This window comes from Dreissena polymorpha, chromosome 12 (assembly GCF_020536995.1).
Source record: "Dreissena polymorpha isolate Duluth1 chromosome 12, UMN_Dpol_1.0, whole genome shotgun sequence".
Taxonomy (NCBI): domain Eukaryota; kingdom Metazoa; phylum Mollusca; class Bivalvia; order Myida; family Dreissenidae; genus Dreissena; species Dreissena polymorpha.
The window spans coordinates 3,662,930-3,675,328 of NC_068366.1; the positions used below are offsets into that span (position 1 = coordinate 3,662,930).

A 12,399-nucleotide genomic window follows, 5' to 3' on the forward strand; every position below is an offset into this window, starting at 1 on the left:
AATCACAACCCACAGACACTTTTCGTAAGGCATAACAAAGAAATTAAATAAATGCTCTGTTATACATTAAGCCATTGCATAACAGTCATCACAAAGAACAATGCAAGATACGTGGAATAAATGCGTGTAAAAATATAAGCTTAAGTGGCTGCATAATGCTTTGAAAGGCTGTATGCTTGGCCCTGTGGTGATTGAGCTTGCGATAAGAGGATGTGGTAGGATGACGGGGCAGGGTCAAGCAGACACAACAACTACAGCTCTTGGCTTTTTTACCACTCTGTTCATACACAATCTTCAATAGCTTTTCATTTCAGAAGAATTCTCTCTTTTTTTCCTAAAGATGAAACTGTCAATATCAAAATGTTTGAAGGACATTGGACATGCTTCCTATTCATTTTTAGATTAAATATATATGTATTAAGACAAATAAGTGTATTTTTTTCAAAACATAACAAAATTATTGATTCCAATCACCACAAAACCATACAAGAGCACCGCATAACGAGTGCCAACGCTCGGCTGCGGGTGCAGTTTTGAATAAATGAAAGCTTGTCAGATTTTTTTTTTTTTTTGAGGTCAGTGACCTTGACCTTTGACCCCAATATGGGTGTGGCATGTAGAACTCATCAAGGTGCATCTGCACATGAAGTTTCAAAGTTGTAGGTGGAAGCACTTTGATTTTAGAGCCAATGTAAAGGTCTTAGCACGACGCCGGAGGACGGCAGATGACAAGCTGGCTATGACAATACCTCGGGTTTTCTCCGAAAACAGCCGAGCTAAAAATCAGGATTTGAAACATCTGCATCACTGCATGCATCCTTTACTATGTCAGGTGTGTGAATGACAGAGGTGTAAAGCAGCCTATCTATTTCACTCACCTGTTGTCAGCAGTTAGTGTACAGTGTACAGTAAAAAAGGACTAAAGAGAATGGTATGTTTTACCCAAGGTCCAAGCTTGCGATACCATATTCCCAAAGTTGACCCATGACGGGAGCATCAGCCCTGAAGTGTATGCGTCACACACACCTTACAATAGTTGCATACACACTGGACAAGTACTGCCAACTGAGGACAGGTACTGCCAACTGAGGACAGGTACTGCCAACTGGGGACAGGTGCAGCACACAATGAAAATGTCATATGGTTTGACTGTGACCAATCTTTCATCTCCTGATGTCATCCTAGAAAGCACCTGCCATTGTCAAGGTTAGTACCTGCTACCTGGCGTTAGTGGGCATCACTGTTAGATATACAGGAATGAGCATGCAAACACAGGACAGTATTGCACAGTTTTTAATTCCATACCTACCTGTACACAAACGCACAAGTAGAGTGGATACAATGAATAGTGGGCAAGCAAAAAATGCCAAGTTTAGTTGGTAGGAGCTAGATATTGTGAAAACAGCGGTAGACAACTATTATTTTAAGCAGTTGAAGAATTAGTTTGTAAAAATGGTATACTTTTAGGGACAGTAATTGTGATATTGTAAAAAAAAAATGGTGTTCAGAGCTTACAAGAATACTGTTCCCCATAAGATAAGTATAGTTCCCTCCAAAGTGACTTGATAGTGTAAATGTGTTTACTGTGTTGGTGTGCTGCCTAAAGAACTTGGTAATTTAAATTCACTCCTGACACTATGCAACTGAAGCTTCCTCTTAACTGGCAATAGAGAAAGCGCTATATGTTGTTGTTTTTTTAAATGGCTAATTGTACATTAGAGCTCACAACAACCAAAAAACAAAACGGAACATACTAGAAACAAATCAACAACAAAATACTATAACAGCCAAAAACTAACTGGACAAACACAACATGCTCATGCAAACTCGCAGGCAGGCTAAACACCCAGCTGGCTGTGCATGGAAATATTAGGTGCAGTTATGTCACTGGACTCGTTATGGGATGACTGGTTAGCTGAAGATACTGTTAATATTCGCATGCATCATGTGGTATAAAACAAAAAAAGTTTGTGAAAGGGCGTATTAGTAAATGAAGCATATGAGCTGTTGGGAAAACTGGGCTTAATGCATGTGTCTTTAGTGTTCTCTCTTAATGCATGTGTCTATAGTGTTCTCTCTTAATGCATGAGTCTATAGTGTTCTCTCTTAATGCATGTGTCTATAGTGTTCTCTCTTAATGCATGTGTCTATAGTGTTCTCTCTTAATGCATGTGTCTATAGTGTTCTCTCTTAATGCATGTGTCTATAGTGTTCTCTCTTAATGCATGTGTCTATAGTGTTCTCTCTTAATGCATGTGTCTATAGTGTTCTCTCTCAATGCATGTGTCTATAGTGTTCTCTCTTAATGCATGTGTCTAGTGTTCTCTCTTAATGCATGTGTCTATAGTGTTCTCTCTTAATGCATGTGTCTATAGTGTTTTCTCTTAATGCATGTGTCTATAGTGTTCTCTCTTAATGCATGTGTCTATAGTGTTCTCTCTTAATGCATGTGTCTATAGTGTTCTCTCTTAATGCACGTGTCTATAGTGTTCTCTTTTAATGCATGTGTCTATAGTGTTCTCTCTTAATGCATGTGTCTAAAGTGTTCTCTCTTAATGCATGTGTCTATAGTGTTTTCTCTTAATGCATGTGTCTATAGTGTTCTCTCTTAATGCATGTGTCTATAGTGTTCTCTCTTAATGCATGTGTCTATAGTTTTCTCTTTTAATGCATGTGTCTATAGTGTTCTCTCTTACTGCATGTGTCTTAAGTGTTCTCTCTTAATGCATGTGTCTATAGTGTTCTCTCTTAATGCATAAGTCTTTAGTGTTCTCTCTTAATACATGTGCCTATAGTGTTCTCTCTTACTGCATGTGTCTATAGTGTTCTCTATTAATGCATGTGTCTATAGTGTTCTCTCTTAATGCATGTGTCTATAGTGTTTTCTCTTAATGCATGTGTCTATAGTGTTCTCTCTTAATGCATGTGTCTATAGTGTTCTCTCTTAATGCATGTGTCTATAGTTTTCTCTTTAAATGCATGTGTCTATAGTGTTCTCTCTTACTGCATGTGTCTTAAGTGTTCTCTCTTAATGCATGTGTCTATAGTGTTCTCTCTTAATGCATAAGTCTTTAGTGTTCTCTCTTAATACATGTGCCTATAGTGTTCTCTCTTAATGCATGTGTCTATAGTGTTCTCTCTTAATGCATGTGTCTATAGTGTTCTCTCTTAATGCACGTGTCTATAGTGTTCTCTCTTACTGCATGTGTCGATAGTGTTTTCTCTTACTGCATGTGTCTATAGTGTTCTCTCTTAATGCATGGCTCTTTAGTGTTCTCTCTTACTGCATGTGTCTATAGCATTCTCTCTTACTGCATGTGTCTATAGTGTTCTCTCTTAATGCATGTGTCTTTAGTGTTCTCTCTTACTGCATGTGTCTATAGTGTTCTCTCTTACTGCATGTGCCTATAGTGTTCTCTCTTAATGCATGTGTCTATAGTGTTCTCTCTTACTGCATGTGTCTATAGTGTTCTCTCTTAATGCATGTGTCTATAGTGTTCTCTCTTACTGCATGGGTCTATAGTGTTCTCTCTTAATGCATGTGTCTATAGTGTTCTCTCTTAATGCATGTGTCTATTGTGTTCTCTCTTATTGCATGTGTCTATAGTGCTCTCTCTTAATGCATGTTTCTATAGTGCTCTCTCTTAATAAATGTGTCTATAGTGTTCTCTCTTAATGCATGTGTCTATAGTGTTCTCTCTTAATGCATGTGTCTATAGTTTTCTCTCTTAATGCATGTGTCTATAGTGTTCTCTCTTAATGCATGTGTCTATAGTGTTCTCTCTTAATGCATGTGTCTATAGTGTTCTCTCTTAATGCATGTGTCTATAGTGTTCTCTCAGATAAGCCTGTGAAGTCTGCATAGGCACATCAGGGACAACACTTTTTGCCTTACCTGGATTTTTGCTAAGAAGAGAATGCTTTTAAACAAAAATACCATCAGAGTGTAGTGTCATCTAGGATAAGCCTGTGCAGACTGCAGAGGCTAAAATGGGATGACACTTTACCTACATGCATTAAGCCCAGTTTTATTAAAACAAGGCTCATATAATTCTCAGGCTGACACAATGGTCAGCAAGCCAGAGGGCTCCAGCCAGGATGAAGTAACGCAGGCATGCCGGCTCATACCCAAACAAATTGTGGTCATCAGTCACAGCGAACTCCCACAAATGAGCCATGATCGGAGCATCAGCCCTGTAAAACACACGTAACCATAGAAACAAGTGTGAGACATGGCCCTGTAAAACACAGGTAACCATAGAGACAGAATGGTCTGTTAGGCATCATTTGTAACACACCTTCACATCTGCTTCTGCTGTAGCACTTCATACAATATCAGACTGTGGTGCAAACAAAAGATGAAGGGGCTGCATTCCCTAAGGATAAATGAGCTTATAGATAATATTAGTATAATATCAGTAGGTTGTTATTGGTTGGTAGTTCATATGCATTTGATCACAACATGCTTTAATTATTCTAGTGTTATCTAATGGGAATACACACATTAACATAGCTGGCTGAGGTAAATTATGCATTTCATGTGATACAAAAATATATTAATATCAGCGATTTTTTTCCTTCTGTATAAAGTACAGGAAAACGGCAAACCTACAAAATTCCCAATTAAAGGTTTAAATAAACAAGAGGGCCTGAAAGGCCCAAAGCCGCTCACCTGAGATAACAAGATATTATTGGGACAAATCTTCTGACCAAGTTTCACAAAGATCGGAAAATAAATGTGGCCTCTAGAGTGTTAACAAGGTTTTACTATAGCCATATAAGGAAAAATGCCCCGCCCCCTAGCAGCCATGTTTTTCAACCAACCGTCATCATTTTTGAACTCGTCCAAGATATTATCGGGATGAATCTTCTGACCAAGTTTAATAAAGATCGAACAGTAAATGTGGCCTCTAAAGTGTAAACAAGATTTTACTATAACCATATAAGGAAAAATGCACCGCCCCTTGGAAGCCATTTTTTTCAAGCAAACATAATTATTTTCAAACTCATCCAAGATATCATTGAGACCAATCTTCTCACCAAATGTCATGAAGATGTCAATAAATGTGGCCTCTAGAGTGTTAACAAGGTTTTACTATAGCCAATACATGTATAGCCATATAAGGAAAAATGCCCTGCCCCTGGTGGCCATGTTTTTAAAGCAACGAAAACCATTTTCAAACTCATCCAAGATATCATTGGGACAAATCTTCTGACCAAGTTTCATGATGATCAGAAAATAAATGTGACCTCTAGATTGTTAACAAGGTTTTACTATAGCCATATAAGGAAAATAGCCCCGCCCCTGTGGCGGCCATGTTTTTCAACCAACCGGCATCATTTTCGAACTCATCCAAGATATTATTGGGATGAATCTTCTGCCCAAGTTTTATAAAGATCTGACAATAAATGTTGCCTCTAGAGTGTTAACAAGAATGTAATATAGCCATATAAGGAAAAATGCCCTGCCCCTTGGCAGCCATGTTTTTGAAGCAAACGTAACCATTTTTGAACTCATCCAAGATATCATTAAAACCAATCTTGTGACCAAATTTCATGAAGATTGGACAACAAATGTGGCCTCTAGAGAGTTTACAGGGCAAATGTTGACACCGCACAATGCACAACGGCCAAAAAGCGATCACAAAAGCTCACCATGAGCACGTTTTGCTCAGGTGAGCTTAAAAGAATATGATAATTTTTTTTTTTTAAATAAGATGCAACATTTAGTTAGTTTCCCTATGCAACTACCGGGGCATGGCTTGAACCTAAGAAAATATAATCTTGAAAACTTTACAGCATTAGTTATCAATTTTAAAGTATTTGCAAGCAAAAAGTTAACTTTCCCATTTTCAGAAATTTTGGGGCAAATTTTTCCAAGTTGGGCTGGTACAGTACTTTTCCCAATTGGGAAAAAAAATCGCTGAATATAAATAAAGCCTGGAACATGATACACCTTGTAAAAACTATAATGGAAAATGTGAGTACAAATATACAATTTCAAGCATAGATTTTCTACTATGTTATACATAAATGTGAGAGAAAATGAACCTTTCAAACACTGATTCCCTACACTGCTGAGAACTTCACCACGCATTGATCACTAAACAGCAATGTTCATCAGTTGATTTCTATCAGTGAGCAAAAGTTAAATGTGCCCACAAACACTTCCAAATAGTGTTCAAAACCACCCTGCCCTCACATCAAGGCATCCCGTCTGCAGACATACTGTCAGTCATACCTTTCTCACTTAGAAGCTAAGTGAAAATGGTTATGGGCAAACAGCATCAAACCAGAACAGTCTGTGAGTGACTCACAGTCTGTTCAGGTTTCATGCTGTTTGCTGCTCATCAGTATCTAAGGATTGGAACTGAAACCTTTGAAATTTGGGTCAAGTAAGAAAGACCTTTAATTAAATTTAACTTTCTAAGGGACTAGAAATGCGTCAAAATACGTATCTAAGTGGTAAGGGGTTATATAGAGCCTGATAGGCCTTTGATTGACCAGTCAAATGCATTGACTTATCAGGATAAAATCTTGCAAGGCATTAACAATGTTCTTGGTTTCAGACACAGGCTTGCTATCAGAAACTAGTGCAAGTTTTTGTCAGACATGTGTCAGATTGTGTGATGCATGGTCCCCAAAAGTTAGCCAATTTTGTGTAAGATTGATTCTTTCAAACAGGTATAGCAGAGTCTCAAGAAAGGGATTAAATGCACACAAAAGCTGCAGAAAACGCCTCTATAAGCCAGAGGTGAGGTACATGTATATACCCTATGTTGCAGTCAGTTGCACACATATACTCCCAGAGGTAAGCCTGAATTGGCGCATCCGCCCTGAAACACCGCCAACATCACACAGCTTACACTGGATTTTTTGTCACATTTCGGGCCCGATATTTGACCGCATTCCCAATCTCAAAAAAGCTTATGTTTTACAATTTTAGGTCATCTTTTTATTCCTTATTTCTGATTCTAACTTAGCCAGTATAACATAAAAATCTAAAACACTTTTACTGTCAATTTGTTTTTATTTTTAAGCAAAATAAAAAACATACACATTATGAATTTCGGTATGCATGAAGATAAACACTGACAAACAAGTGCAATGCTTAATGTCTCCTATACAGTGAGGGCTTAAAAGCGACAAGTCCTGAGTAGGGATTCAAACCTGGACCTCCTGATAACCCAGCAGACACCACATCCATTAGGCCACTGTCTATCAAAACCTTGATCTCTCCCTTGCTAGACAGACACAATATCCACTATTCCAATGCAAAATCATCTGATTTTGGAGTGATTAGCTTTGAATGAGCTGAACAAGCAATACATGACAAATTTAACATTAACTAGAGCTTTGTCACAGACAGGACGAATACCCCCACATACCGCATTGACACATAATATTTTGCATGTGGTCTTCACAAAAAACAGCGGACACCATGCTCAATTTTTAAAACGCACTTAGTGACCCTGTGACCTATTTTTTGACCCAGAAAGACCCATGTTCTAACTTGTCCTAGAGATCATTTAGATTGGATGAAAACTACTTGAATTAGAGAGCGGACAACATGGTGAGGTTTAAAAAGCACTAAGATACCCTGTGACCTAGTTTTTGACCTGGCATGACCCATATTCAAACTTGACCTAGACATAATCTAGATACAACATCTGACCAAGTTTGGGGAAGATTGGATGAAAACTACTTGAATAAGAGAGCGGACTACATTGTGATGTTTAAAACGTGACCCCGTGACCTTGTTTTTGACCCGGCATGACCCATATACAAACTTGCCCTAGACATTATCAAGATACAACTTCTGACCATTATTGGTGAAGATTGGATAAAAACTACTTGAATTAGAGAGCGGACAACATGGTGAGGTTGAAAACACACTAAGTTACCCCGTGACCTAGTTTTTGACCTGGAATGGCCCATGTTCGAACTTGACCTACACATCATTGAGTTACAACTTCTGACTAAGTGTGGTGAAGATCGGATTTAAACTACTTAAAATAATGAGCAGACAAAATGCTCAATGTGTAAAACGTACTAAGTGACCCTGTGACCTAGTTTTTGATCTGGCATGGCCCATGTTCTAACTTGGCCTACAGCTCATCAAGATAAAACTTCTGACCAAGTTTGGTGAAGATCAGATGAAAACTACTTGAATAAGAGAGAGGATACCATGCTGAATGTTAAAAAACGCACTAAGTGACCCCGTGACCTAGTTTTTGATCTGGCAAGGCCCATGTTAAAATTTAGCCTTAAGATCATCTAGATACAACTTCTTACCAAGATTGGTGAAGATCGGATGAAAACTACTTGAATTAGAGAGCAGACAACATGCTGAATGTTTAAAACGCACTTAGTGACCCCATGACCTAGTTTTTGACCCTGCAAGGCCCATGTTCGAAATTGGCCTAGACATCATGTAGATACAACTTCTGACCAAGTTTGGTGAAGATCGGATTTAAACTACTTGAATTAGAGAGCGGACAACATGCTGAATGTTTAAAACACACAAAGTGACCCCATGACCTAGTTTTTTACCCGGCAAGGCCCATGGTCGAACTTTGCCTAGACATCATCTTGATACAACTTCTGACCAAGTTTGGTGACGATCGGATGAAAACTACTTGATTAAGAGAGCGGACAACATGCTGAATGTTTAAAACGCACTAAGTGACCACGTAACCTTGTTTTTTACCTGGCAAGGCCCATGTCCGAACTTGGCCTAGACATCATGTAGATACAACTTCTGACTAAGTTTGGTTTAGATTGGATGAAAACTACTTGAATTAGCGAGCGGACACTTAATATGGACCGACAGACCGACCGACCGACCGGCAGACAAGTTCACTCCTATATACCCCCCTAAACTTCGTTTGTGGGGGTATAATGATATTTTTTTTAAATCAGGGAATGAAAAAAAAGCATATACAGACAGACAACCTTAAAGAAGTATACCTTCCAATAAAACTTCATTGTGCAGGGGATATAATAATCTACAACACTAAACTTAAACTTACCACAAGAAAACTTACACAGTTTCAAATTATAGTTAATGACACCTGTTATTTAAAAAAAAAGAGCACTTCATAACGGGAGCCAACGCTCGGCTGCGCAAGCTCGTCAGATTTGTTTGTTTTTTTACAGGTCACAGTAACCATGACCTTTGACCTAGTGACCCAAAACTGGGTGTTGCGTGTAGACCTCATCAAGGTGCATCTACATATGAAGTTTCAAAGTTGTAGGTTGAAGCACTTTGATTTTAGAGCCAATGTTCAAAACCTAAACAAACCTTGACATGGACGGCAGACATGACGAGCTGGCTATGACAATACCTCAGGTTTTATCCGAAAACAGCCGAGCTAAAAAAACAAGAGCTTTGTCACAGACGTGACAAAATACCCCACATGCCGCATTGACACAGAATATTTTCCATGTTGTCTTCACAAAAAACAGCGGACACCATGCTCAATGTTTAAAACGCACTAAGTGACCCTGTGGCCTTGTTTTTGACCTGGCATGGCCCATGTTCGAACTTCACCTACACATCATATAGATACAACTTCTGACCAAGCGTGGTGAAGATATTTGATGAAAACTATTTGAATAAGAGAGCGGACAACATGCTGAATGTTTAAAACGCACTAAGTGACCCACTGACCTTGTTTTCTAACCCGGCATGACCCATATTCAAACTTGACCTAGACATCGTCTAGATACAACTTCTGACAAAGTGTGGTGAAGATGGGATGAAAACTACTTGAATTAGAGAGGACACCATGCTCAATGTTTAAAATGCACTAAGTGACCTCATGACCTAGTTTTTGACCTGGCATGACCCATATTCGAACTTGACCTAGACATCATCTAGATACAACAACTGACCGAGTTTGGTGAAGGTCGGATGAAAACAACTTGAATTAGAGAGCGGACACTTAATACGGAACGACCGACCAACCGACGGACAGACAAGCTCACTCCTATATACCCCCCTAAACTTCGTTTGTGGGGGTATAAAAAGACAATGTTTTTCAACGGTGATGATCAACTTTGCTGCATGGTTATATTAAGTCAAAGAAACAGACTACAACAAGATGCAATTAATAGCAAATGAACCATGTACATCAAGATGCAATTCACTGAAAATGGCAACACATCTGCTAATCTAAAAAATGAAAACAGGCAATTTAAATGCAGTTTAAAAAAGTTTGGGCCATGATGGCCCTCAAGCGCTCAGCCGAGTGCAAGGTGCAAACAATTTTTCAAAGACTTGAACTGGTTATAAAGAGTTTTAACCAACTTCATGCAGATTTAAACATGGCCTAGAAATATAGGACAAAATTTAACCAGGTGACAGAGATATTGTCAAGATAAATATTCTGATCAAGTTTAATCAAGATTGAGTTATTAATGTGGCTTCTAGACAGGTAACAAGTTGTTGTTTTTTATTTGAAATTTAGACAAACATTTGTACTTTTTGAACACAAGCAGCCAAGATTCAAACTTGACATTGATCTCTCCAAACTATCTGACCTAGTTTCATCAAGATTGATTTAAAACATGGCTTCTGAAGAGGTAACATTGCTAGATAAATACAGCGGGCAAGAGACTGACCACAATGTCTCATCATGAGCAGTTTGTGCTCAGGTGAGCAAACATTATAAGTAGAAAAGAACACATGTCATAACATGAAAGAACATTTTATACAAAACATCTTCTTTTTTTTTTTTAAAGATTAACATAAATTTTATCTCATTCAGGAATTTAAATTCTACATCTACATCTACATCGTTACGTTGATCTGTCAGACTTGACAATCCTTCAACGGTGCGCTAAGAAAAAGAGATTAAACAGAAAAAAGTAAAGGTAGAAGTATAGAATCGACGGAGCGACATAAAGATACAGGCAGAAATAAGGAAAGTTTTATCAGCTGCTTTCGATTCATCAAGGCTGACCTCTCCGGCTTCCGTGGCGGTTAAGGGGCACTAGGCCCCGCCGGTACAGCCCGAACCTATCATTTGAATTTACTTGCAGCTGGAAGAGAGTCCCCGTTAGAAGGTAAGGTTCGATAGCTCCTTCTTGAAAGATGCCAATGAAGGAGCCTCAGCCACTGAAGCTGGGAGTCTATTCCAGAGAGGTATGGTGTTTGGGAAGAAGCTATGCTTGTAGCAATCTGTCTTAGTGGAGTAGGGCAGGTACTTCTGTTGGTGTGACGCTCTTGTCCTAGAGTTAGTTTTCTGTAGGTAGTCGTTGGGATTAATGTCTATGAGGTTGTTGGTGATTTTATACAGGAGGGTAAGTTGTATTTTCTTTCTTCTGGTTTCAAGGCTTTCCCAGTTGAGGTTTGTAAGCATGTCTTGTACGCTGCTTGTGTTTCTGTACCGATTAGAGACGAACCTTGCTGCCCTGCGTTGCACCATCTCAACTTGTTTGATCTGGTTTTGTTGGTGAGGACTCCAGACTGTACAACAGTACTCAAGATGGGGCCTTACCATTGAGATGTATGCTTTCGTCTTAGTATCGCTATTTGAGTTTTTTAGATTCCGTCTCAGCAAACCTAGCATATTATTTGCTTTTTTCGTCTTGATGTTGATATGGTCTTTCCATGAGATGTTTGATTGTAGTTGGACGCCTAAATATTTGGTGCTGTGTTCCTCCATTAAAGTTATTCCTTTCAGTGTGTATTTTGCTTTAAGGGGTGATCTTCCTCTTGATGCTCTGAGAACGCTGCATTTGTGTGGGTGAAAATCCATGCCCCATTTCTTTTCCCATGATGCAAGAGTGTCCAGGTCTTTTTGCAGGATTTGCTGGTCGTTTGGTGACTTTATTTGGCGGTATAAGATGCAATCATCTGCGAAGAGTCGTGTTTTTGAATGCAGGTTGTCGGGGAGGTCATTAATAAATATTAGGAATAGTAGCGGTCCTAGGACTGAGCCTTGGGGCACTCCGCTGACAACTGGGACATTTTCGGACGACTTCCCCTCCACTACGACTTGTTGGCTTCTGCTATGTAGGAAGGAGGTTATCCATTGATGGGAGGAGCCTCTAATACCGTAGTGGTCAAGCTTATTCAACAATCGTTTGTGTGGCACTCGGTCGAAGGCTTTGCTGAAATCGAGTATGATCATATCAGTCTGGATTCGGTTATCAAGTGACGCTGCTAGTTCATGGGAAAGTGTGACTAACTGTGTTTCGCAGCTTCTCCTTGCTCTGAATCCATGCTGGCAGTCATTCAAGATGTTGTGTTCTTCCAGATGTTTCAGGGTATTGCTGACAAAGATGTGTTCGAGCAGCTTACAGCATATACAAGTAAGAGAGACTGGTCTGTAGTTAGCAGGGTCCTGGCGTGCTCCTTTCTTATATATAGCCGACACACGTGCATGTCGC

General features: G+C 39.2%; 1 protein-coding gene across 5 annotated transcripts in view; it reads right to left on the minus strand.

The window, feature by feature from the left end:
• Window positions 1–12,399, minus strand: part of LOC127853366 (carnitine O-palmitoyltransferase 1, liver isoform-like) — a 76,031-nt gene that overhangs the window by 14,410 nt on the left and 49,222 nt on the right. For 3 of the 5 annotated variants that reach the window (XM_052387844.1, XM_052387845.1, XM_052387846.1), the window contains exon 15: window positions 4,129–4,194. In XM_052387844.1, the coding sequence (XP_052243804.1) occupies window positions 4,129–4,194 (66 nt within the window). Of the gene's footprint in view, window positions 1–942; window positions 1,003–4,128; window positions 4,195–6,773; window positions 6,837–12,399 lie in introns of all 5 variants that reach the window. The other 2 variants (XM_052387848.1, XM_052387847.1) reach the window with 2 other exon arrangements.